This window comes from Lemur catta, chromosome 3 (genome assembly GCF_020740605.2).
Source record: "Lemur catta isolate mLemCat1 chromosome 3, mLemCat1.pri, whole genome shotgun sequence".
NCBI classification, from domain to species: Eukaryota; Metazoa; Chordata; class Mammalia; order Primates; family Lemuridae; genus Lemur; species Lemur catta.
In genome coordinates this window covers 81,016,599-81,043,846 of record NC_059130.1, presented here as the reverse complement: position 1 = coordinate 81,043,846, position 27,248 = coordinate 81,016,599, and the positions used below count along the sequence as shown (strand labels likewise).

Here is a 27,248-nt window from a genome sequence, read left to right as displayed (position 1 = left end):
TCCAACCTTTATGTTGATCCTGCAAAGTAGGTACTTTATTGGGTCTGGGAAGATCTGTGTTTAAGTCTTGGCTATATCATTCTTTTGCTGAGCCTCACCTCTTCATTCATAAAGCACCTCAGAGGGCTGTCAGAGGTATTAGGTTAGATCACAGAACCTGGCCCACAGCATGTGTTCAATATTGAGAGTTCCCTTCTCTTCCTTTAGGCTCAGTGAACCTTGGCATGAGGCATCGGGAAATAAATCCCAAGCTTCACAGTGTGTGGGAACAAAGCTTCTTGCACCATTGCCAGCCTGGCTCTTGGAATGGGGCAGACCTGCTACTGGAAGCAGGATGATAACACAGAATGCAATAGTACTGACAGGTCTAGCGAGGAATGGCCACCAAGAACTGTGCAGAAGGAAGGCAGAGCCTCATCTTTGTCCCCAGCTCCTTTGTACCTTTAGCAAAGTCACAGAACTTCTCTGAGTCTCAGCATCCTCATCCGCAAATGGTCACCATTCTTCTTGCAATCCCCCCCACTCTTGGCCATTCTTGTGTGTTGTTCTAGGACAGAGGGATCACTTGGAAACATACCCCAGACAATATGGCATAACTGTGATGCATAGGCCATCACAGTTGACCTGGCCAGAAATCAATCCTTCCAGGAGGTAGGAAGAATAATGAACCCCAAATTCTCCTTCCAGAGGCAGGATGTAGGTCAGATCTCAGGCTCTGGAAACTTCCATCGTGCATTGGACTTTGTTCTAGGTCTGGCTGTGAAATAGCAGGGCTCTAGTTAGACAGGGCCTTCTGCACCTCAAGTCAGCTGGGAAAGATGTTGCTGTGATTACAAGTGTGATCATGTTTATAAAAGAGCAGAGAAAATGAATCCAGTTTGAGGGTCGTGGTATCTTGTCTCTTCTTTTCTGCCATTGAGTTAATGAGGTCAAGACTGGGCAACTTCTCAGATCCTTTATAACCAAAATATTCTGTCATTCATAATATCTAATACTTTAAAGGGACCACCAGTCTTTCCCATCATGGATATATTTTCAACCATTTTGAGTGCTTCTAAGGACAGGAAGCTGCCAATCTTATAAAGCAGCCCACTTCACTGTTCATTAGTTCTGCTGGTTAGTACATTCTTCCTTGGGTTGAACCAAAATACATCTCTCTAAAACTTCTCCTATTTCTCCCCCTACTCCTGGCTACTCAAAGAGCAGAATACCTCTCCCGCCTGCCTTTCTGTTCCTTCACTCTCTTTCCCACATGCTGAATAAAAGGGCAGGTGGTTCCATGGCTGAGTAAAGAGTAAAAAGTAATGTTAACCAAGGTCAGCCCTGGTGGGAATAGTTGACATGGCTAAACTGGGATGGGCTGTTTTTCAGCTGTACACAAATATGGAGTTAAAAATGAAAGGTGTAAGTCAGGGTTTGCTATATGAAAAGTTTTATACAGCAAGGTACATTTGATTTAGATTTTGCAGGATACAAAGGAATTCAACAGTTAAAAGTGAGAGAAAAGAGTATTGTAAGAAGAGAAAATTGCATGTGCGAAGGCAAAAAGAAAATCATGAACCTGTATAATGTCTTTAGGAAGCAATGAGCTGTCCATGTGGCTGAAATAAAGATGGAGAAACAGAGGCAAATGAGGCAGGAGGGATGGGCAATGGTGAGACAAAGGAATGCAACGAGATGTTTATTTCTAGCAAGATGTTAGCCAACTACAGTTGGTCTTACTTGGTGGGTGATGGCAGCCATGTATTAATAGTTAGTATGTAGTTTAGGGACATTTAAAAAATTTATTCAGCAATATTTATTTGATATCCCCTCTAAGCTTGGCCCTATTCAGGGCCCTGACATTTTGGCAGCACAGGGCCTGGGACATAATATATGCTTAATAGGTACTTGTTGAATCAATGAATGTGGTAGGTGGCTTGGAAGAGTTAAGGTATTGGAACTTCATCTGGGACAGCATTTCCCAGAGTGTCTTGCATAGAACACTAGTAGTGAGGGATGCTAAAATGTTATTTGAAAACAAAAAGTAATTTGGTCAAATAAATTTGGATTAAACAAGGGTAAGAGGGTTTTTTATTTGGTTTTGTTTTAATAGCATTATGCTTTTGACACTGAGATTCACCAAGGGGGAAGGGATGTAGCCTATGGTGTTTCCCAAACTTACCAGAACATGGAACACTTGTTTGGAAGAACAGTCCCCATGATGAGGAAAGGATATCAAATCCTGGCTTTTGGAGAGTGGGGGGGTGGATATCTAACCTAGGGTGTTTGTGTGTGTTGGTGGGAGGGGACAGTGAATCTTGAAAAATTGTCAGGTAGAAGAGAGATTATATGTTTCTTATATTTGCTCTCCCTTTTCCTGGAAAGGTCATCTCCCTTCACTCACCTGGAAAAATCCAATTCAACATTCCATAAGTGAGCACAAGTGTCTTCTTCCCCAAGAAGCTCCCTGATTCCCTCAGGTGGAGACATTTATTCCTTTTCTTGCACATTTGTTATTCGCGGGGTAAATCTAAGAAAGTGCTTGTCCTACACGTACGATTATTTATCTGCTTGCTGTTGTTGTAGGTTGAATTCCATCCCTGCATGAACATTCTCTTGGAACATTATTTGGAACTAATCTTTATGGAGGTGATCAAGTTAAAATGAGGTTATCTGGTGGGCCCTAAGTTAATATGACTGGCATCCTTATAAAAAGGGGAAATTTGGACACAGAGACAGACACACACTCAAAAAGAACATCATATGAAGACGAAGATCAAGACCATGCATCTACAAGCCAGGGAATACCAAAATTTCCAGCAAACCACATGCAGTTAGGGAAGAGCCATAGAACAACTTCTTCCTCACAGCCTTCAGAAGGACCCAATCCTTCTGCTGATACCTTGATTGTGAACTTCTAGAGTCTAGTGCTGTCAGGTAATACATTTATGTTGTTCAAGCCACCCACTTTGTAGTACTCGGTTACAATAGCCCTAGCAAACTAATATACTTGCTTACACATCTATTCCCCCTAACTTTCCCTCTCTCCAACCCCCTTCCTGACTTGAGTCAGTTCTGGAGGAGAGAAATAAGGTTTTTCTTTCTTTTGTTCTTTCTTTTTAATTATCTCTGATGTCCAGAAAGGCCAGGGTTAGTGAAGTTGTTGTTACAATTATTGATCAAATTTTACATTCTGTTTGGCCACAAGAGACAGTAGAAAAGGGATTAAAAGAGCAACTGATTTTAGAAGAACAAGTTGGAGCTGTCCAGAGAGGAACAGATGACAAGTGGTGAGACCCACATCCCTGCAGGTGTTTAAGCATGGGGAGGCAGAAGGAAACCCTGTGTAGTGTTGGTTCTGTGAGACTGTTGAGAGAAAGCTTTGCTGGTTGTAATCTTCCAGGGACTGGCCTATTGATCAATATTTTGGAGTTTCAGTGAGACAGAACCTGGCTAGTTGCCTCCCTCATGTATCTGTAGAAGATAGAGTGAGGTATGTGTTTTGAGCAAGGGCTTGGTTCGAGCACCAACTGCTCTTCACCAGGTAAGTCTCCATCAGCCTTTGTCAGAGCTCAATCTGCTTGTGAATTTGTCTGGAATCCATTCCCAGGAGTACCACCTGTTCTCGGTTATCTTATCTCTGGGCACCGCCACTGCCAGTTGGAATCCACCCATTGTCCAACCTGGATAAACTGAGTCTGAGGAGAGCCAAGGCAGGAGATAGGCAGGAGGAGGGTACAATATGCTAGGATTCTTGGCCAGGATGTGTCTGGGGAGGCCCCACCAAGCCTTCACACAGAACCTGCGGAGAGCATGTGGCTGAGCCAGAGCCATCTTGCTCCCCAGGCAGTCTGATGGCTCCACAAATAATATTGATGCCTTTTGTTTGGAAACTCTTTGTGGAGGCTTCACATTTCCCAACAAACCCACGCTTAAGGCTGGGCTCCCTCATGCCACTTTGCCTTTTGCGCAGTCCCGTGGCCAACTGTGCAGGCAGATGAGGGCCCCTGAATGCTAATGAGGGGGCATCTGGCATTCCCGAGGCGCGCTTGGCTCTGGGAACCCCGCCTTTGTTGCTAAGGAGCGTTGGAACTGTAGCTGAAAGGCTCTCACAAGAGCGGGGAGCGAGAAGAGGGAGAGAAGAAAGGAGAGCATTGGCTTTCAGAGCTTCATAGTTCTCTGGCCAGCTCCAAAGCTGTCCAATTTCTGATCCCAATTAGAATATCAAACCCTCCGTTATTGTTTTTCTTAATGATCTTGGGAAATTCCTCTGAAGAGTCAGCGAGCACTTAGCAAACTCTTTGCACCATCTCCACGGTTGTGCTTCTGGAAGTGTGAATGTACCACACCAAAGAGGCCTGAAAACCCCCTTTATTCCAATCCCCAGAAGGCAGTGAGGAAGCTGGAGAGCGAGAAGAGGCCAGAAAGCTGCTGAGTTTTCAAAATGATCACATGGGAACTCCATTCAGCAGACGTTTGCCAGGTGCAGCTGGGCTCTGTGCTGGACACAAAGACAGGACGATCTTGGCCCCAGCTTGCAGTTACCTCCAGACTTGCTGGGGAGACCAGCCGCACATAGTGAAGAGAATTCTATGGGTTATTTGCTCTCACTGTGACCTACACAGCATTGTTGAACTTGGAGTTATGCACAACTGGGTTCTAATCCTGGCTTAGTCACTCACTAGCTGTAAATCCTTTGGTAAGTACCTATGCTACCCTGAGCCTCAGTTTCCCATCTGTATAATGGGCAGAGCAATACCAAGCTAGTTGGTGTACTGTGGGGGGTAAGTGCAGGCCAGAGAATAACAGGAATGTGGACAACATCCTCTCTGCCCTCCAGGACCACACAGTCAGTGAGCCTAGAAGATGTCTGTACCTGGAAAACACACTCAACAATTTGGCCCGTTGAATGGGGTAAAAAGAAATACTGTATCAGACTAAAATAAGCTAGTTTCCCCTTGTGGAGCTTGTCTATGTGCCAGGCAGAGTGCTAAGCAATTTGCACACTTATCTCATTTAATATGAATGACACTCTTGGGTAGGCAGTGTATCGTTCAGGGTCACGCAGCTGGGAAAGTCTGCCCAGCTGGGGAGGCCCTGCCTCTGTCATTCTTTCCATCTTTGAAGGCTGAGGCTCTTGGAGAGTTGGGGCTGACACCGAATCTCTCCAGAGATACTGTGGGCCAATAGTCCATTGCCTGCAGACATCCATTTAGAAAGGTTATGCCAGAGGAAATTGCTCAAGACCACAGACACCAGAGCCAGGGGTAGGAATCTGTGGCCTTGGGGCCACATGTGGCCTTCTGTATCCTCGAGTGCAGCCTTTTGGCTGAATCCAATTTTTACAGAGCAAATCCTTTTAATAAAGGTATTTGTTCCTTGGAGCTTGGATTTTGTTGAGGGGCCCTGCTTGGGGATCTGGAGGGCCACATGGGGCCTTGAGGCCACAGGTGACCAGACCTTCCCTATATGGTGTTTATTAGAATTTCACAATGACACAGCCACGGAGCTTATACAAAGTGCCACATATCTGAGAAAAAAGAGAGACAAGTAACAGATTTTCTACAAACAAATCATGAAGTTCCAGCATAGAGATCAGAGCAATATTCTGAAACATAATGACTTCCTGGCATTTTCCTATTTGTGTCCAGTACTTTGCCCAACGGCCAGGCCTCATTTAACCTCTGTTATCACGTTGTCACCTTGATATCTGAGCTTTTCTCTATGACTTAAGTATAATTTTGGGTCTTTTAGTGTTTACTTAGAGAAAAACTAATGTGTATTAATATTACATATTTACTTTAGCTATGTTTGAGTCTTGCAAATGAACACACACTCACACACACACACACACACACACACACACACACACACACACACACACACACACACAGATTCTCTCCTGGACCAAACACTAATCAGGCTCCTCTGAGCTCTTTTTCAATGAGGCTCCATTTATGGGCATGTCTTCAAGAGCCCAATTTTAGCAAGAGTCCTGCTAAGTCGGTTTAGCCAGAATCCCCCACCCTTGATATCTGATCAAATCCCTTCATCCCCAGGTGATGTCTGAGCACCTCACTGCCTTCAGCAGGAATCTTATTAGGTCAATTTAGCCAGAATATCCCCTAATCTCTGATGCTTCTTCTTAGTAATTTTCCATCCACCAGCACCCCTCCCCACTGCTCCTTGACTATAAATTCTCACTTTTCTTCATTGTATTTAGAGTTGAGCCCCATATCCAATCCCTCTCTCCTACTGCAAAACTGCATTGTAGTAGCCACTGTACCTATTGTGATAGTTCTGAATAAAATCTGCCTTACCATTTTAACAAGAATTAGGATAATTTTTTCTTTAAAACACACACACACACACACACACACACACACACACACACACATCTTAGGGTAAAGCAGTGGAGAATTCCTGACAGCAGATTATTCAAGAGCAATTGTCTCTTGATTCAGGAAGGAAGATATATCTTAAAATTTGTTCTTGCTGTAGTAGTAGCCTGACCTCCCTATGCCGTTTCACACAGACCATTGTTCAAAGTCTTTTTTAGAGTTCTTGAATGTTCATCAGCTAAGGGAAGGGCCATAGACAAGGCACATCTCTACTACATTGAAGGAACTGTCCAAATGGCATTGCTTCCAGTGTTTATAACACTCCTGCAAACAGGTACAATAACTTCCATTTTATAGATGAAGACACTGAAGCCCAGGGAGATTAAGCAATTTGCCAAAGCTACCACCTACTAAGTGCAAAAGCTGGATTTGGGCTGTTGTTAAGGCTTATTCTCTTTCCATTCTTTGTGGAAATATGGGTGGGATGGTGGTGGGATGACTGTGGATCCAGATCTGGCCAAGGTTTCCCCACTTACAGAATTATTCATTCAGCCGACACTATAGGAGTGCAGGTTCCGCTTGACCTGTAGTCACACAACTTCAGGGCACCTTGCATGCTGCATTCTATGTAAATGGAGTCCCCTCCATTTGTTAACTTGGTGGTACTGAAGCTATGTGTCAGGAACTAGGTGTCAGATATTAAGAATTGGGCAAGTTAAATCATGGCTATTCAGAATCTTCTGATTTAATCTAATAACCCTGCTTCAGGCTTAGGGCCTTGCTTTACCTGAACTGCCCCTCCAGCCCACTTCCCACAGAGATGAAGGGTATAGTGGGACCTTCTAAGTGTCATTTGACCAGCGCCTCCCAGGAAGTACTATCGCTCTGGCAAATTATTAACTGGCACAACCAGTTAATAGTTTCTTACCCTTCTCTTCTCGGAGCCTCTGTTTCCTTATCTGTCAAATGGAGCTGTAAAATGTGTCTTACTGAAATGTCAGAGTTGCATGAAACAAAATATGTCAACTTCCTGGAACACAGTAGTTGCCCCGTGCATATTAAATTGTCTGACCTAATATTCTAATTTTCCTTACTTGGCATTTTGGTAGAATGAGAAAACCTTGTCTGCTTGCTTACTCCTCTGACTTAAAAAGGCAGCTAGCAGGGTTCTAGAAAGATACAGAGGTGGTCATTTTGCCTCAAGTCATTTTTTACTGGGCAACTCAGGAATTGTAAATGCTGAATCATGTCAGACTAGAAGACTCTCAGAGAGCATTTATTTTAGTGGATCCGAATGGTTTTGTTCTAGAGGTTTTGTTCCTCCGACTTCATGAGATACCCCACTATATAAAATGGGTAAAAAGGGGTTCTTCCACAGCCTTTCCGTTTGATTTTCCCTTTGACCTAGCTGGCTCATCCTGTCTCCTGCGCTGATTTGACAGTTAATGTCCTGGTCACCAGCCAGTCTCCTGCTTAGTGATGGTACTGGGGACATCTTGTCTCTGAGGCCCCAGGCTAGAGCTCCTTCAGTGAGCTCAGGCTAGCTGTGTGCTGTGATGTGTGTGTAACTGTGTGTCGTGTGGGAGGTGCACAGTCAGGGAGACGTTAAGGACAGAAGAGCCATGCGAACTGGTGAAAAGTTTCTCCTGGTTTTCCTGCCCACAGAGAGCAGAGGATGTTACCCATTCCCCAAATCCGCAGCGCTAGGAGTCCTTTCTTAAAACTTCTATTCAGAACTCTTAGAAAATATCCCTAGAGACGGTGTAACATTGTCTAGTTTTGTACTGCAGAAAATATTGGACTTACTCAGAAAACCTCACTTGAAATTGTCCTCCTACTGCTTAATATTGATATAATATATTGTTACTACCTTTATTTTTCTTATAATGTGGAAATCCTTCCTAGAATAATGACTAGGGGAAGGGATGAAATCATCCAAAGATGATGTATTTAGGTCTACTCTGGTACAGGCACTTTGGGGAGTTGACAACATTTAGCATGTTTTTTACTATATGGAATTGTGGGGTTTGCAAAAACATAGTTTGATTAAAAAAGTAGAAAAAAAATAAAACATGTAACATTAATAATAAGCTTTGTTAGAATAAAGAGAGATTTTTAAGTAACTGGGTTTTTGCCACAACAGAAGAGAAAACCTAGTTTTCTCTGATCATTTTGCGCTACTTATGAGCAAGCATTATAGCCAGAAACCAAGTCCAAATCAAACGCATCTACAATAGCTGCAGCGGCCTCAACTCTGACAATGCTTCCACCACTACACTCGGGCTGGGGAGAAACACGTGTCTAGGTAAAAAGGGAGATAAGGGAAACATCTGTTCTCACAATATGGGCTTGTTATCATAGCTCCTTTAAGTACTGCAGTGCTGGCTCCAAGAGCGTATTTTCTCCTGAACGAAATCTCCGCAAGGCCTGGTCGATTTTCCGAGGGCTCAGGGACAGGTTGTAAATGAGATTGTAGTTGTGAATGAGGCGTCTAGCTCGTTCCTTCTCCAGGACTCCTGTGATTGGATGGGGTGGGTGGAGGGTTTTTTTTTAAAGAGGAAGGGGAAAACAGAAAACTATGTTAGCTTGAAAGCCTTCCAGGTAAAAACTAAATGCTATGATAATATTTTGCAACTTCAACTTTTTTAAAAATCGGGTGACACCTTAAAAAATATTTACAGTCATGGATATGGGTCATAGATTTCAGGAGTAATTTGAAGTTGATTAGAGGGAGAGAGAATGAGATGGGGAGATGGAGTGCAATCAAATCCATAGATACACTCTAAAGCAATTTAAGCTTGTTCTTTGTAGCTATAAAACTTTTAAGGCCAATTTTTGAAACAGCTAGGGTGCCTGCTAAAAGTAATTCCTAATTGTTCTAGTTTCTTTTTATCTTGTTGAAATATCCAAACAAGTTCTTGAACATGCAGCATTTAAACAGCTGATTTTTTCATGCATTTTTGGAACTGTATTTATAGACCTTCCTTAGTATCCATGGGATTGGGTCCAGGACCCCCATGGATACCAAAATGTACAAGTGCTCAAGTCTCTAATATAAAATGGCATAGTATTTGCATATAATCTATGCATATCCTCCCATATACTTTAAATCAGCAGTCTCCAATCTTTTTGGCACCAGGGACCAGTTTCATGGAAGACAATTTTTCTACGGACAAGAGGGGGGGTGGTCTAATAAATTAGAAATTATTGAAATATATACCATTTAGTGTATAATTAAAAAATAAAAGTAACGTTAAACAATGCATCTAAGAATCACAGTGGTATTTTCTATCTTTTAAGCTTTGCCATTGATAGAGGATTCCTAGAGTCAAACAGAAGTCTACTGACTGAAATTTGTATCTATCCGATTTACTCTGTCATTAGGGGGTGCCCAGAACAGCTGCATAAAATAGGCGGTACAATCCATCTTAGCATTGGAAAGCCTGTCTTCTCCAACCAGAACCAAAATGAATGAAATAATAAGAACCTGCTTAACAACCACGTCATTTTACAGGGTTACAAAGAACTTTCAAATCTCTTACCTCATGTGATCCTTTTTCACATCTGGGCGGTATGTTTTATTACTATCAGTCTTGTTTTATAAATGAGGCAATAGGCTCAGAGAATGTGAGTGACTGGCTTTTAGGTATCAGTAATTGGTGAAGTCTGGACTTGAATCGATATCTTCTGATTCAAAAACAAAACAAAACAAGGAAAACCTGTGCTCTTTCTAGTACGTCATTAGACTTGGTGTGGTGGGAAGTCAGATAGAGCTGGGTTTGAATTATGGCTTAACTTCCTACTGGCTATTATTTCATCACTTTGAGCTTGGCTTTCCTTTCTGTAAATAAGGATACCAGTCCCTTCCACATGTGGTTGACGTGACAATTTAGCTATGCAGTGTCCATAGAGTCTAGGCCTGTACAGAGAGTGTCCTTTAAGGCTCTCATTGCAGTCTGCCTCCTTGAACTCTAAAATATTTTCTATTTAGCTTGTAGTTCACTGGGAAAATTCCAAATGCATCATTTGCCCAGACATTTATCTCAACCACACTTTTGTCTTTAGAAAACATGACCAGTTATTCATGGTCATTCCTTCTCCTTTCTCCTCAAGGCTATTTTCTTGACAACTCCCATTAGAGAATAAGCACACTGGGTTCCCAGAAATGCTGATTTGATGATGGATGGTCTGCCCTCATCCTGGATGAAGAACGCCCTGGCCTACATATTTCCTCGCACATCATAAAGAACAGTGATTCATCCGTGGGCAAAGTAGGTATCATCTGCTCAGCATCTAGAATGGGGCCGTGGTGGTCTGCTAAATACCGTGGTTAATAAACCAACCAAGTGACCTCAGTTAGTCCTATTTCCTCATTAAAGACAGTTGTAGATGTTTTCAGATCTGGCTGACACATTCCTTGGCTGTTGAGGAACGAATGAATTTCATAGAAACAGAGAAAACAGACATAAATAGTGAAGAGGCCATGAGAAAGGCATTTCAGATCTGTCAGAATCTGCCTCCAAAGTCAACAAACTGTTTTGACTCAGAACAGTTCAGAAGTATGAGAAAGCTCCCAGTCTTTGGGGAATCTCTTAGCAACTAAGTTTATGATCCATCCATCTATTATCGAAACTCAGTATTTTCTTTAAAAATGTCTTTTCTTGGTTTTTTGGTTTTTTTAATTTTGCTTTGTTGTTGTTTGTCACCCCACCATCACTCTCACAGTCCTGGTATAAACACCTAGACTCAGGGTTATTTCAATAACCTGTTAATTTCCCTTTCCCCAGTGTCCTCCCTAAATAATCCATAGCTTTTGCTATGTTGTCTTCTGGATGAAACTTTGGTGAATACTGGGCAGAGAATGAAGCCTCATTCTAGCCCCCAGGATTCACAGCAGGGTCCAACTTTATCACACACCCAACTTAGGACCTCCAGGCCTGTCTTGCTGTCTCTCTTCTGCATCATACTCATTCTCACCTTTTAACCCTTGCCGAAGATGGTTTCACACTATCCAAAGTCTACCTGGCCTCAAGTCTCAGTTTAAGCTCTCTCTCTCCCATGGAGCCCACCCTGGGTACCGCAGCTCACATCAGAAGATGAGCTTCTGTTCATCTCTTCTCTCTTTCCTTTTGACTCTTTAACTCTCATTTGTGCCTTCAGTGATAGTACTTTACTACCCACTGTCTTTTAATTTTTTTTTTTTTTAACTGGCATTGAATTCTCACCAATCTCTGTGTCTTACTTAAAAGTAAGTTCTTTGAGGCCAGAGAGACCATGTTTCATCCTTTCTGGTTTTTCTACTGGTCCAGCCTCTAACACAGTGCTAGGCTCATAACAGATTTTAAATTTAAATAACTTTATAATTCATCCAGATGAATCATTCACTTAATGTTTTCAGGTTTTTCTCCCCCTCTCTCTTTGGTATAATTATCTTGGATTTTGCATGGTAGTTATACTTCATGTGGTCTAGAATTAAGTTCCTCTGGAAATTCCAAACAAAAGAAAAAAAAAGAATAACAAAAGTACACAAAGAGAATGAAACGACAGACATTGCTACTGTTACACGATTACTTCTAGTGAGTACCAATGTGTGCACTAACTCTTCACGAGACACACTGTGTGAGTTAGGACAGTTTCAGTCCTCTTCACTTTTTGTACCTGCTCCCTCTTTTCCTTTCTCCATGTCTCTGATCTGGTTGTAGACGTCATTCTCTCTCCTTTCTGCTTTCTCTTTTTTCACTTTCTCCTTCATTCCGCGCATAGTCACCAAAGATCTTTCCGAAGTGCAACTTTATCACACCACTCCTCTGCTTAGAAACTCTTAGTGCCACTCACTATCGTTGAATTAAGTCCAAATTCCTTGGACTGGCATTTAAAACCTTTCAATATCTGTCCTCATTCTATATTTCTATCTTTATCATTTCATATTCTTTTGGATAGTCTCTATATCTTATCCAGACCGAACTCCTTGCATTGAGCTTCACACATAGTGTTTGCACCTTTGCCAAAAAACGCTATCTCACTCTTTTGTGTCCAAACTGCACTTGATGTTTAGTGATCAATTTAACATTAACATAGCCTTCCCTGGTCACCTCGCCAGGAAGAAATTCTCCTTTCTCTGCATGCCTACATAGCAGCACACTCTAACTGCATTTATCGGCTTCTGTCTTGGATGTAGTTATTTACGTACATTGGTTCATTTATTTGTTCCCTCAAAAAATATTGAACAGAATTATGCAAGGTACCAGGGATAAAAAAGGAATACAGTCTACTGGTGAGATAATAATAAGCCCCCAAATAAAAATATACAATATATTAAATATGATAATGAATGTTAAAGAATCAGAGAGGCCAGAAGAAAGTTGACCTAGATCTGTTTGGAGAGACTCAGAGTGGTGTTTGAATTCTAATGTAAAGGACGGTTAGGCATTAATTAACCAGGTAAACAAGATGGGGAACTGGCAGGAAGTGGGGTAGGAAGAGGAGAGGAAAACAGCTCAGACGGAAAGCTTGGGGTTAGAAAAGGCACAGGCAAACTAAAAAGCAAGGCGTGTTCGAGGAAAGGCAAGTTATTCGTTATCAGTGGGTAGGACATGCAGAGAGAACAGCAATGGTAGGAAAAGATATTTGTCAGGTGGAAGGGACAAGACTTTTACCTTGCTAAGGAGTTTGGACTTCATCCTGTTAGCAGTCAGGAGCCCCCCAAGTGTTTTAATCAGGGGAATTATAAGATTGGATTGTGGGTTAGACTTTGGTAATGGAGTGGAGGAAGAATTGGGGACCCAAGGAGATTGTAAGCAACCTGGTAGGGAATGTGTGTGTGATTTGTCCTTGTATTTCCTGATTGTGCTTAGCACAGTGCCAGGCTTATATACAAATTGTATTATTTATTCAAGAAGTAAAAGAAAATGAGGTACCTACTTTTAGACTTGAACACAAATAGAAAGGTATGTCAGCTTTAAACTTCATACCTCACCTGTGTTACTCAGATCACACAGGTAGAGGGCATTTTCCAGCTTTCTGAACCTGTCTATCCAAGTCTCACTGTCTTCAGACTCATTCTTCATGGCTGGACTCATGGAAGGCTGGGAGGCAGGCCTGATTTTCAAGGAGCTCGGAGGATCTTTTGGGGCTAAAGTTTCAGCAGGAGGGTTTTCTGGCTGCAGCTCCTCTTCTGGAGTTTTCTACCAAAACAACAGAAACATTTCACTGGCAACACATTCACCACCCAGAGCTTCTCCAATCTCTTGGCCAAAGATGAGGCCACACAACTAGCAAGATTTATTGCAAGGTATGGCTTTGGAAAGCTAGGAGGATGAGTTTCAAATCCTCAGTGCCGTAGGACCGTATCTGCCAAATCTTGCTGGATAGAAACATGTTAAGATTTTTTTTGTTGTTATTAAGAGAAGGGTGACATCATGACTTTTATTCAGTTTTCATTTCTGACTTGCACAAAGCAAAAGATTTTGTAATTGCATGGGACTTTTCATGATGTTCTACTCTGTTTTGTGTTAATACTAGTGTGATCTGTGGGGAATGGGCTTCCTCCAATGCTTGTCACTTCTTGATAGGAAAACCTCTGGATCATGAGTGTAAGGTTTTTGGCAAGAGTGATTGAAACAATAGTGATGTTATTTTAGTCCTGTGGGCCCATCTTAAAGGCTGTTAAAGCACTTCTAGTCTGCCTTTCCTGTGCATTTAACAGAGGAAGCTGACCCCCCCCCCCCCACAATGTGAGTGATTCACTAAGATCACACAGAACTTATGGTCTACACCCAAGACTAGGAGTAGGACATAGAGGTTATATCTAGCTCATCTTGGTATGCTAACCTCATGGCCAGTATAAAATAGAGATATTTTTAGAATAAAATAGACAAGTGAGTCCCAGCAGTGCCATGTAAGGCATCCTGCCATGTACCATGTGGAGAGAGTGAGCGTCTGCTGTTCGATCTGCCCAGCCCTGATTTTCCAGGGATTGCCCCTCCTGCCCAAATACATGGTTATAGAGAGAACCGCCATGTTCTATTTGCATAGTTCAGGACTGGGCATCTAATGCAAATGGGCCAATAAACCCATTGTCCAGGAATTTTGGAACTGCTTGTGAGAGAGAAATGGAGATGATTCTGTGTGAGAAGTTGGAACTCCAGCAAGCTTTCCATTCTACATATTGGAAATGAGGAAAAGCTAGTCTGGAGAGAGAAAGGGAGAGAGAGAGAGAGAAAGAGAGAGAGAGAGAGAGAGAGAGAGAGAGAGAGAGAGAGAGAGAGAGAGAGAGAGAGAGAGAGAATGCAGTTGACAACAGAGAGAAAAGATTTGGGAAGTCTTGATGGTGTTAGAGTCTCCGGTTTTAGTTCATTGTTCCACGTCTGTCCTTAGGTAGCATACTATGCTTCTCTATTCTTCCTGTAAATTAAGCTAGGAGAGTTGGTTCTGTTCATTGCAATCTAAATATTCCTAACTAATTCACCATCAAATTATGCCTCTAACTTTTGTATACCATCTGTGCTCCTCCAACTTTCAAATGTCTGAATTTTTCCAATTTTGTACCTTTGTCTCAAACTTCTCACATATAAGCTGTGAAAATCCCAGAGCCCTAAAGAATAGTAAGTGCAATAAGAAGCCAAGTTCTGAGTTGGTTAACAAATGGATTAAGCTGCTTCTGGGGAATTTAAAGAATTCTTTTGTTTGAAATAATAGAATGCTATATGCAATTGTAGCCACATGGATGACAAATAACCAGTGAGTTTTAAGGGATTCAGATAAAAGGAATTCTATTGTGATAAAATCAATTTGGGGAAAAGTAGAAAGTTTCCAAATAGTAGATTAGAATAGTGATTCTTATATATATTTTTTAGAGCTTTGAGCCACGTTAGAAGTCTGATTAAAGCTTTAGAAAATCTGCCCAGGCTAATGCACATTGTGTACATTTTGGTGGATAATTTTAGAGAGATCAAAATTGCCCTTGGATCTGAGAAATTAATTTTATTAATAAATGTATATATCTTCAGATAGTTAGTTCAACACTCTCTTTGACTATTAAAGATAAGGGAAAGGGGATATTTGTATGGACCTGAATTAGGCTAAGTTTCTAACAAAGTAAAACACACCCTATGGTGTTTCGGTCCCACTGTGTCAGGATGAAGTTCAAATTCCTTGCTTGGCACACAAAAACATTTATGTGCCTGCTCTTGCTTCTCTCCAGACTATCTTCTTTTAATCCTACATCTTTTTCTCCATGCACATAAAACCTGAAAAAGTGAAGCTGCTTTATGCCTTTATAACGCTGTTACCTCTGTTATAAAAGCCCTTCTTGCCACCTATGCCTTGATTGTTTAGCCTCCTACTCATTCTTCAAGACCCAGTTCATAGTCTCCTTCTTGTGGGAAGCCTTTCCTGAAAGCCCTGAACTGGGTAAGAAGTGATTCTTTGTAGCCTCTTTACCCATCACAGCATTTATCACTGGATATTGGATTTGTCTGAGTATCTCCTCGGAGGCTGAGCCTGTGAGATAGTTATTTCTGTATATTTGGAGTGTGGTTAGTGGCTGGCACACAGTAGGTTCCCAAGACATGCTTAGTGGTTGAATAAGTGAATGAGTGAATAAATGATTTTCTCTGAGACAATAGGAAAATTGCTTTCCCAACCTTCTGCTTCAATTTCTCCTTCTAAAAAGTGGGACAATGAATTCTGTTTATACAGGAATGTGAGAAGAATCACTTATCTCAGAGATGCAATAAAATCCTTAAACAAGAGGCAAAATAAAAGAGCAAGTATATTTTTTATAATCTTATTCACAACAGACTTAACACTCACGGAGAAAAGCATTTGCTGTTGTTTCTTGCATGGCAAGAGGCTTGCCAAAATGGATACTATTTTCTAAAATATTTCAACGTGTGAAGTGCATGAAGAGGCCTCCCATCATTTTAAGATGAATTATGTTCTAATCTGGGCATTTAAAAAACAACAACAACAGAAAAACTCAGGCTGTTTTTCAATTCTGTCTATAACTTTTCCTGGCTAAATGCTGGGAATATTAAAACGGATTTTAACTGCTTGCCAGATTTTCCTTTTTTTTTTTTTCCTTTTCTTTTCTTTTTTTTTTTTACTCAGAGAGCCTATTACATTTTAAAATGTGATGTCTGGGGAAAAGGTCATTCTCAGTTTCTGGAAGCTGGAATTAAGATGTTAAAATAGGTCTCCTAACCACCCTTTATTTTGATGGCAGTTGGTGGATAGGTCACAAGCTTTGGAAGGACACCCACACACATGCTACAAGTCCAATTTCTTGGGGCAGTTGGCAAGCCCACCACCAAGCGATGGCAAGAGGTTTTGCATACCAGGTAGGACAAGAACCAGCCCACACTCTAGGAGTTCTTTGGCCTTCCTTCTCTGCCTGAGGAGCATCTCAAAGTTAAAGACAGTCTGACATCAAGGGGTTGGGTGGAAATCAAAAACCCACAGGGGAGGGCCCCACCCAGCATCAGGGAAGAGAAGGCCAAGGATCTGTGAAAACCTTCCCCAAACTCTGTATACCTCAGGTGCATACCATATGTTCAGTGTTGCTTTGAGACGTCTCAGGGACTTTAGGCTCCACTAGAGTGGCAGGGGCTTCTTTTTCATTCTTCCCTGAATGAGAAAGAAAAAATGGAAGGGTTTAGTTTGGTTTCTTTGTTTAACCCACATATATACACCATATGAAAAAAACATTGAGGCTCTGCTGTGTGGCTGGTGCTGTGTTCAGTAATGGGGACACACTGATAAATAAGAAACACCTGGTTCCCACCCCGGTAGACCTTAGATTGGGGAGATAGATGATGCTAATTACTCAAAACTAGTATTTAATTACAAGCTACTATAAATACTACAAAAGAAAAACACGGAGATAGGAAAGTATTTAAACTTATTTCCAGGCAGTGGTGGGAGTGGTGGGATGTAGGAACAGCTTCTTGGAGAAAGTGACACAAATTGGCACCTGAAGAATGAATAGGATTTATTCAGGAAAGATGATGTTGGTGATGCTCATGGAGCAGAGAATTGTAGATAAGCAGAGACAACAGCCTGCAGGAAGGCCCTGAATCAGAAAGCCTTTTATGGCTAAGAGTGGGAAGAGGCCTCTTCCCGTGGCCCTGCTTCTTAAGAACTTCTGCCCCTCCCTCCATGCAGGTGTGTGCCTGAAGGATCAGGTGCAACCTCTCTCTTCCTCCTTCCTTGCTCCTTTCCAGTGTGGAAAGAGGTTTGAACAGCATCATCCTGAAGCCAGGGGATTCTACTGTCCAGGTACTACTTGCCGCAGGCTGCTGCCATCATGAATAGAAGAGATTTCCTTAGGATGCAGCAAAAAGACATGAAAACCTGCTGAAGTCCTCTAAGGTTGGTATCATCCTTAGCACCCTCCTTATGACTTGGTGACTTATTTACTTATTTTGCAAGTCCGTGTGACAACCACATAGCCCAGCTTTCTGGGAGCCTCAGCTTCAATATTCGGTGCATAATTCAAATATGCCATTAACAAATGTACATTATTTCTAAGTTGGGTCTATTTTTAATAAAAAGTATTCAATCAATAAGTTTTTTTTTAAAAGGTAAAGGAAGCCAGGATAACAGAGTGATTGAGAATATAGGCTCTGAAACCAGATGCCTTGGATTTGAATCCTGACTCCTTTATTAGTTGTATGACCTTGGGCAATTTGCTTGTCCTCTCTGTGTATCAGTTTGCTCTTCTGTAAAATGGGGATAATAAAACCCATAGGCCATTATGAGAATTAAATGGATTAGAAAGTGTAAAGCAAGTACCTGGAACATAGAAAGTGCTCAATAAATGTTAACTAACAGCGTTATTTAGGTAAGGATTTTTCATAAATAAAATCACATATCAGATTTAAACAACTTTTATTGGACAGACTTTTTAACATTGCACCTGCGAATTATTATGCATCTTCTCCCTCAGTTTCCTGATGGAGAAGACAATGTGATTTCCTAATCTTTTCTGAAGCGCTGGAACTCAGCTTCAGGATGAGTGCTCAAAGCATGCTTATTGAATGAATGAATGATGATATGCCCTAATTTGGAGTTTGGAAAATAAAGTCACTGAATACACAGTTCCATTTCTCCAATTCCTTTTCCAATCCTTGGAGAGGAGAGATTTTTCTATGCATTTCTTTATCCTCTCAAACTTACCCCAGATGCTTTATATATAAACCTTAATAGATGCTTAATGAGGATCATGATGGCAGCCAGTAAGGGCAGCCTCTTTAGGGCAGATCTTATTTGATCAGCTGAACGTTTAAGCTGTCTTGATAACTCATCATCACCTAGTAGCATTGGCCCTGGCTTATTTCACTCAGTTTTCAAAGAAAAGCTTTCTGTTTATTGCAGGGGGAAAAGGTTCAAATTATACTCAATAATAGAATTCTCCAGTCGAAGGGATTCTAGAAGTATATAGAATAAAGGGAGGAAGATGAACTTTGGTATCAACCCTGAAGGCTAACCCTGCTGCTTCCCTTTACCAGCTATAAGCTTTTGGATCCAAATTCTTTCATTTGTCAAATTATAGCAGTTTGCTATAATATTGTGGAGATAAAAAAATTACCTACATGAAATACTTAACATATGGAAGATGTTCAATACAAGATATTATTTGTTGTTGTGTTATTATATTACCTTAAACAAATCTAGTTTCCCTAGAGAAGAGGACCTAATGTTAATTAGGATGTGCCAGGCATTTTTTTCAGGGCACTGTTCAATGTATTATCCTTTTAAGAATAAGATCTAGAACCTAGACTTTGTCCTCATCCAGTTACTTTCTACTGTCTGCACTTCTAAAAGTTACATTAGGAGAAAATATCTGCTAGTCCGATAGGTCTCTTTTAAGCTTCCCTTTCTCCTTCCTAATACCTAATAGCATATAAAAAGGTAATGGTTTGCACATGTAAAAATTGTTTGAAAAACCTGAGGCAGAGCTCATTTTTTTTTCTTTCTAACACAGCAAGAAGGATGAATAATAACCATCTGTCTAGTCTGCCAGTTGAAGATTTGTACTGGAGGAAATAAGCCAAGCTGGCTTCTAGAGATTTCCAGGTGTGGGAAGGGCCAGGTTTTACAGGGCTTCCAGTGGATTCTGAGAGTTACACAGCCAGCCCTCCTGTCTGCTCCCACTAATGACTTGAAATCAGTGGTCTTGAAATCACTGGCTGCACATTAGACCCACCTGTGCAGCTTTAAAAATTACCAACGCTCAGGTGTCACGCTAGACCAATTAAATCAGAATCTCAGGGGGAGAGAACCCAGCTCAGTACTTAAAAAAATTACCTAGGTGATTCTAAAGGGAAACTGGATAGAGAACAACTGATTTAAATAAAAGCTTCTGGCCTGACTGGACCTACCAAATGAAGCTTTTGTGAGAAGGAAATTATTAATAACATATGTCAAATATCTATAAATGGAAGATGTTTACACATAATCTAAAGAATAACCCTGTGAGGCAGAAGTTTTCCTCATTTGACAGATGAGGAAACTGAGGCAATGGAAGTTTCAGTTATGTGCTTAAGATAATAGAGGTAGGGTTAGGTCTGTGATTCTAACTCTTTCATTCATTTAACACATATCTGTGAGGTGCATACTATATGCTAGGCACTGTCCTAGGCAGTATGACACAACAGTGAGCAAGACAGAATCTTTCTTCTCATGGAATGTGTGTTCTAGTGGCGAGAGCAAACAAAGAGGTGCGTAAAATAATGTCAGGTGTTGATAAGCTTAAACACAACTAAAACCCATTATGGATAGGAAATTCACCAAGGGTCTCTTTGAAGAAGTGACATTAAAATAGAACCAAGTGTGGAGGAGAAAAAAGGGAGCAAGTCATGAAAATATACGGGGAAAGGGCATTCAAGAAAAATGTTACAGCAAAGGCAAAGGCCATGAGGTAGGAGTGTCTGGTGCATTCCGGCTAAGAGGAGAGCCTCGCTGAGGCAAAATGGAAAGGAAAAGGAAGTGGGTTGAATGTTCACAGAGCCAAAAGGCCTCATGAACCATGTCATGTAACTGAAGTTGTTTTGTTTTTCTTTTTTTTGCTTCCCAGCATTCATTCCTTCTCTGATGAGTCTCTCCGTCATGATCGAGCTTTACTTTCTGCTGCTTCTTCTTCCTCTCCCTCATTCACAGGCTCCACAAGTGAAGAAATTCAAATTTGGGGTCATGCTTCCTTTTTATGAAATACTACTTTAGACCTTATGTTTGGAGGGGCCTAAGCTCTTTTGTGTTTATCTTAGTGGGAGTTCACATTATTTCTTGGATCTGTGGCTAGATTTCTTTCATTACTTTTTGAAATTTCTCAGTCATAATTGCTTCAAATAATATTCTCTTTCTCTTATTCTTCTGTGACTTTAGTTACATGTACCTTCGACGTTGTCACCTTTCCCCATATGTCTCTTATATACTTTTACTATATTACATCTTGAGTTCTCATTCATGCTTCAATCTAGATGTTTTCTACTGAGCTATATTACAGTTCACTAGTCCCCTCTTCAGCTAGGTCCAATCTTCTGTTAAGCCTATCTATTGAGTTTTTAAAATTTAGTTTTTGTATTTTTAAGTCTGTTTCTTTAAGTCTTCTAGTTGTTCTTGCCAGGAGGTTTGGTCAGCTGGAACCTAGTCTATTCTTGTCATTAGTATAAGTCACAGATACTAAGTGTTTATGTGAAAATCACATGTACATTAAAAAACAAGTTCACAAGATTTTTATAATTTAAAAAGAAATAAAGTTTATTATGAAGGAGTATATATGAAATGAATCATTTTCATTAGGCTGTCGTAGTATCCTTGAGTGAAAAGGGGTCCCAGAAAGGTGAAAATTCACAATTCTACACACTGATACAGAGTAGCTTTCTTTAGTTTCTGTATAATGTTCCCCCTTCCCTTTTATAACGTTTACCTGTGGAGCTAAAGAGCAGGCAAATAAAATGGCTCACTCAGTGCATAGGGGCATTTTTATCTCCATAGATCCGGAAGTGCAGAAATGGGAAGAGACCAAGACATTAGCTTTCTCAGTAAGCAGGAGGCTGTCACGACAACAATGCAACAACAGCAATACCACCACAAAACTCTGTCATTCTGGAGAGTAACATATTGTGTGGAAAAACTTAGTGAAATGTTGCCTATTTTGTTTGTCAGACTCACAATCACCCTATGAGATCAATAGGGCAGGTTTTTCTTTCTTTTTTTTTTTTTTGCCCATTTTAGAGATGAGAAAAATGAATCAGAAGTAAAATAAGTATCTGAATATAACCATTATAAATAACCACTTAATTGCTATCTAGTGGTTATATAGTTGCAAAAGGGAGACTTCAACCTCTATTTTTACATATTTTTCTGCTATGCCATGTGTTATGTGCTGAATTCTGTTCCCCTCAAATTTATATGTGGAAGCTCTAACCCCTAGGACTCAAAATGTGACTATATTTGGAGATGGGGCCTTTAAAGAAGTGATTAAGTTAAAATGAGGCTGTTAGGGTAGGCTCTACTCCAACCTAACTAGTGTCTTTATAAGAAGAAGAAGTTTGAACCCATAGAGCACCAGGGATGCACACACAGAGGAAAGACCATGTAAGGATACAGAAGTATCTGTCCAGAATCAGAAAAGAGCTACTGGTATAATGTCTCTCAACATTCTCAGCACTAGCCACATGTGAAATGTCAAAGGTCAGATGAACAGCTACATGACATTCCTTCAGTGGTCTCAGCATTGGCCACACAGTGCTCCAGAAGAGGTTCAAGCACAGTCACCTTCTTAGAGGTCTGAGCCCCAAACCATAGTGTGCTCCAAGAACCAGCTGTGTGGTGTTCCCTCCGAAATCCTTTCTCCAGTTGCTTGGCATTTTCTTGGAGATCCTAGAATCAGCAGTGTAGTAGCTCTAACTCTGACTAGATTCTATGATAGGACCCCTTTCTCTATGTTCCCTCAGCCTTAAGGACGGCAACTGCTTCCTACAGTCACTAATGTCTGGATTACTTCACTGTAGTGGATTGGATAGTGTCCCCCCAAAGCATATGCTCTTAATCACCGTAACCTGTGAATCTGACATTATTTGAAAACAAGGTGTTTTAATATGTAATCCAGTTAAGATGAGGTCATTCTAGATTAGTGTGAGCCCTAAATCCAATGATGGGTATCTTTATAAGAGAAAGAGGAGGGATATTTGGATACAGAGACACAAAGGAGACACAGAAGGAAGAAGGCTTTGTGACGATGGAGGCAGAGATTGGAGTTATACAATACTGGGCCAAGGGAGACCTGGGGCTACTGAAGTTGAAAAAAGCAAGGCAGGATGCTTTTCTAGAGACTCAGAGGGAGAATAGCCCTGTTGACACCTTGGTTTCATATTTCTAGCCTGCAGAACTGTGAGAGAATAAATTTCTGTTGTTTTAAGCCTCTGAGATTGTGGTAATTTGTTATGGCAGCCCTGGGAAATGAAAACACTTACCATCCCCTCTTTGATCTTTCAGCCTTCTGATACTTGTATAACCAATCCCCTGTAGTAAATTCCTTCTGTTTGAAATACCGAGTAAGGTTTCTGTTTTTCTACTTGAATATAGACTGATATATCAATTCCCCAACACACACACACACTCAGTACCTTGTATTTTGAACCAAAGAGTTATCAGTAAATGGTTGATGGATATAGTAAATAGAAAACTATAACAGCAGATTAACATCAATGCATACTTTTCACCTGTCATATTTAAAACTTGTTAATTGCCAAACATTTTGCCCAATTCATCTTTATTAAGTGAAATTTCACTTAATAATATGTTTTAGAAATCTTCCTGTCGTGGCCCAGCCATGTTATTTTATAGCTGCATAGTCTAATCAATTGGTTGTACTCTAACTTAATTAAATGGACCATGAAAGATCTTTTTGTTATTTCCATTTAAAAAAATATTTTCCCCAAAATGCTATGCTAAACATATATATACACGTATATATATATATATATATATATATATATACACACACACAACACACACACATATATATACACACACATACCTCTTGGAGGTTTTTTTGTTGTTGTTGAAATGTCAGTAGAATAAATACCTAGCTGTGGGGTTCCTAGATCTAAGGGACTGTGCAACTGAAATTCTAATAAGTAATATCAATTTATTCTGTAAGTGTATTGCATTCATCTTAAAGGGCTGCCATTAGAGAATGCCTCATGATAAAAGAAAACTTGGGGAATTATGCCTTCTTTGATCCTCCTGGCCTGAAAGAATAGCCATTAAGGCAATCCTCACTCCTGTTTTCCCTTCACTGGGGAGCCATTTACATTTCTGGGAGGAATGAGATGAAACTCAACAAGCAAACCACTCAAGCTAAGCAGCACAGTCAACAATAGCTCTGGGAAATGGGAGGTCTCTCAGGAGCAACAAAATAATGGAACTTACCTGTAGGCAAATCAGCCAACAAATCAGAAGAAGCTCTGCTCAGCATCTCAACAAAATTCTGCCATCTACGCAAGAAAAGGAAACATAATATTAGTGATCAATATTATTGCCCTGAAAGAATGTGCAGTGAAGCTGTAAGTTTATTGGTAGTGATATTAAAGAAGCTTTTTGATACCTATATCATTCAGGGTTCAATGCAGAAAACAAAAACTACTTTATATATCTTTATTAGAAAGGGCTTTGATACAGGGAATTAGGTACGCACAAAATTATTGCAAGGCTATTGGAATGGAGGTGGGTGCTGCTATGCTCAGGGTCAGGGTTCAATATATGTGGTCCAGAGATCAGGGAACTATAGGAAAATCGGCTGATGTCTCAGTTGCCCCTGAGTCATGAAGTTGTGGCAAGGCAGGACAAGGTGCTTTCTGGCCATAGGAAAAACTAATGCTTACCAGTTTCTGAAGTTGCTATTGCTTTAGGAAAATAAATAAATACATAAACTGTCTCTGTGCCAGTGGCCTCCCACCCCTGCTTCTGCCTGTCAAATCTCATGCAATAGCATCTCACTGATAGGGCTTACATCAGTTCTAGAACATAGTGTCAAGGGAGTTTCAGAAATGTTTTTAGCCTTCACAAGTATGGAAAGTATTGCAACACAAAAAAGAACATAGAAGGCAATAGGTATGGGTGCTGAGTGCTAGTGAGTTTAGTGAATTGCCCAGGCAGAAATTGTCTTGAGCAATATGTCTGCAAGTGACAAGCATATAGTCATTTAAAGCTTAAAAGTACTTTAGCAAAGCTTTGGTGGTGAAAATCATTTATATTTGCTTGCCCAGCGTCCATCCTCCATTTATACATAAATATGATCTTCTCTGGGATAATAGCTGCCTGTTTCCTTGCGGATACAGTGTGAGTGAGGCTGTACCTAAAAGGTACATTCATACTGTTCCTAAAAGTCCCATGTGCTGCCCTAGCCAATGTTGTGGCCCACCTTGTCTAATTAAGCCCAATCCATCTGTCTCTCCCTCCTTCTTCCCCTCCCTTCTTCCCTTTCTTCTTCTACTCTCTGTCTCTAGCTCTGTCTTAATTTTTGGTTCTGGTACTTTTTGAAGTTTTATTTTCTACAAATTTCATGACTTACTAACATATTCTTTCAAAATATTCCTTTTTGCTTGTGTTAGCAAAGGGCAGTTTCTGTTGCTAGCAACCAAATTGCACCTAATAGATATTTTTTATCTTGGTCTTGCCTATCAGAAGAAGTCACACACGAAAAAGAGCAAGTTGTGAAATATATGTCCTGGGTTTTCTAGAAGAGTTCTAATATCATATGATTTTATTCTCTTTAAATAAAAATGATGGGTTAAATATGTAATAGTTTCTTTTGCTTATACCTCATAAAACTTTTCCTATACATGATAACACAAATTAGAAAAGTTCTTTGGTCAGGGTATGTTTCCTGATATTGGGTTTTGAAAATGAGGCCTCTGGGGCTTCATGCCATTTTGGGCATGTGAATGATGAGGTATGGATATGCAGGACTAAAAGTCAGATAAGCTGATGACTATCACATGCTGCAGACCCAGGAAGGTAAGAGAAATTTGGAGAAGAAGTAGCACTCTTGAGAAATATTAATAATTACACAAAGATCTGATATGAGCACAGATCTGGAAATAAACTGCAATAGAATCATTTCTTGTCTTCATCACTTCCTGCACTTTCTTTCCAGACCCTCGTAGGAAGTCCAGGCTTATGCCTACAGCATTTTCTGACCCTTTGATTAAACAAAACAATACAAAACACAACACAAAAGCAAAAGCCCTAGATCAGGGAGCATATAGTCAGGGTAACTTGCGTCTATGTCTCCCAGGTTGTAGCCCTTAAATTTGGTCCAAAAAAATTCTCTACTTATATTTTAGAAAACCAAAACAAGATGCATTAATATTTACATATTGTACAACATTTGTTTTTCATAGCTGTTAGGAGTTATCAGGTAATTTTTTTTAGATATCAAATATGAGATAAGGCCTCTGAATGAAATGGCACCAGAAACTCTCTTGCCTCTTCTTGATTATATGCTGGTAGTAGGGGAAGGAGATATTGGGAAAATTTTCTAAGCACTGAACTTGGATATTACCTGATTTGAATGGTGTATAGGCCTACTATGACCAGTAAAATTCTTAAGATTCTCCTAGTAAAATATTTCCTTTCTCCCATATTCTTTACATTACCCTAAGACCTTCAAAGTACCATTCACAACTTAAATGTGGGAATGGGTTCTAGATGCCGTAACAGGCACTATAATTCTAATAACAAAAGTAGATACCAAACCTCCAGTGTCAAGCCAGAAAGGTCAGGACTGGAGGACAAATTCTGTGAGCCTGATTCTAGATAGGCAGAACTGAGTTCAAATTACAAATTTAACTGGATTTACCAAGTTAAAATGGCATTCAGTGAACATTCCGAGTACTTTTTGTGCACTATCTCATTGAATTGAGTCAGTCACTCATTCTGAGGCATGTAAATGACTTGCCCAAGGGCACATGGATCAGTGGGACAGCCAGGGTGTAAATCCTGGCTGTCTGACTCCAAATCTACATGAATGTAATATAATTTGGCTTAGGTTGCATTGTTTTGTCCTTTGAAATTCCATGGACACAGCTCCAGTGTCTTCTGGCATTTATTATTATAGAAGTCTGATGTCAATCTGATTTTTATTCATTTATAATTAATTTTCCCCTTTATTTGCTTTGGTTTAGTTTTATTTTGTTTTTGGCCTGGATCCTTGAATAATTTTGTCTTCATAATACAAAAGTTTTGTTGGGATAGACGTGTATACATTTTTGCTTAATTTAGCTTAGATCATAGAGAGTCCTTTCAATCTGTGCCCAGAGGGCTCTTTCTTTTTCTCCAGCTCTGAGAAGCTTCTTTAGCTGAACTCCTGTTTTTATTTCTTCTCCCAATTTTTCTAGTTTCCTTTTCCACAATACCAAGGCCTCTTAGGTTGAATCTCTATTCTTATTCTTCTATATCTATTATCCTCATTTTCTTCTTTGTTCTTTTTCTCTAGACTTTGTGGAAGCCTCTTAAGTTTGACATTAGGTATTAGATTTTCTCTAGTGTTAACTTTGCTTTTGTATTGATTCCTGGTTACCTCTTACTTCTGCTATAAAAGTGTCAGCTTCCTTGAAACCATCCATATTTCCCCAAGTTCTTTCTACTTTCTTCTGTTCACTTTTTGTGCTTTTTAAATTTCATTTTTACAGCATTTTTATCTAATTATGTTTATTACCTTCCAATTCATTTCAATGGGGGACATGGCTTCTTATATCCTATAGAGAACCACAATGGTTTTCTGAAATTCTCCTGGTTTCTATAGATCATTTTCAAAGATCTGTTGAGATCTGGAATCTGCAGGATTGTGATTCCCTTTCCATGTTCTACAGTATTTTTTAAAAACACATTAGGCATTGCACATCGCAGTTTTCT

At 40.3% G+C, this 27,248-nt stretch overlaps 1 protein-coding gene across 1 annotated transcript in view; it reads right to left on the bottom strand.

The window, feature by feature from the left end:
- Positions 1-8,398: 8,398 nt before the first annotated feature.
- C3H1orf87 (chromosome 3 C1orf87 homolog) overlaps positions 8,399-27,248 on the bottom strand; it is a 72,716-nt gene continuing 53,866 nt past the window's right edge. Inside the window, exons 9-12 of the mRNA XM_045546429.1 lie at positions 23,763-23,827; positions 16,870-16,949; positions 13,300-13,507; positions 8,399-8,839 (exon numbers count right to left, since the gene is read on the bottom strand). Of these exons, the coding sequence (XP_045402385.1) occupies positions 8,679-8,839; positions 13,300-13,507; positions 16,870-16,949; positions 23,763-23,827 (514 nt within the window). The 3' untranslated portion in view covers positions 8,399-8,678. The remainder of the gene's footprint in view (positions 8,840-13,299; positions 13,508-16,869; positions 16,950-23,762; positions 23,828-27,248) is intronic.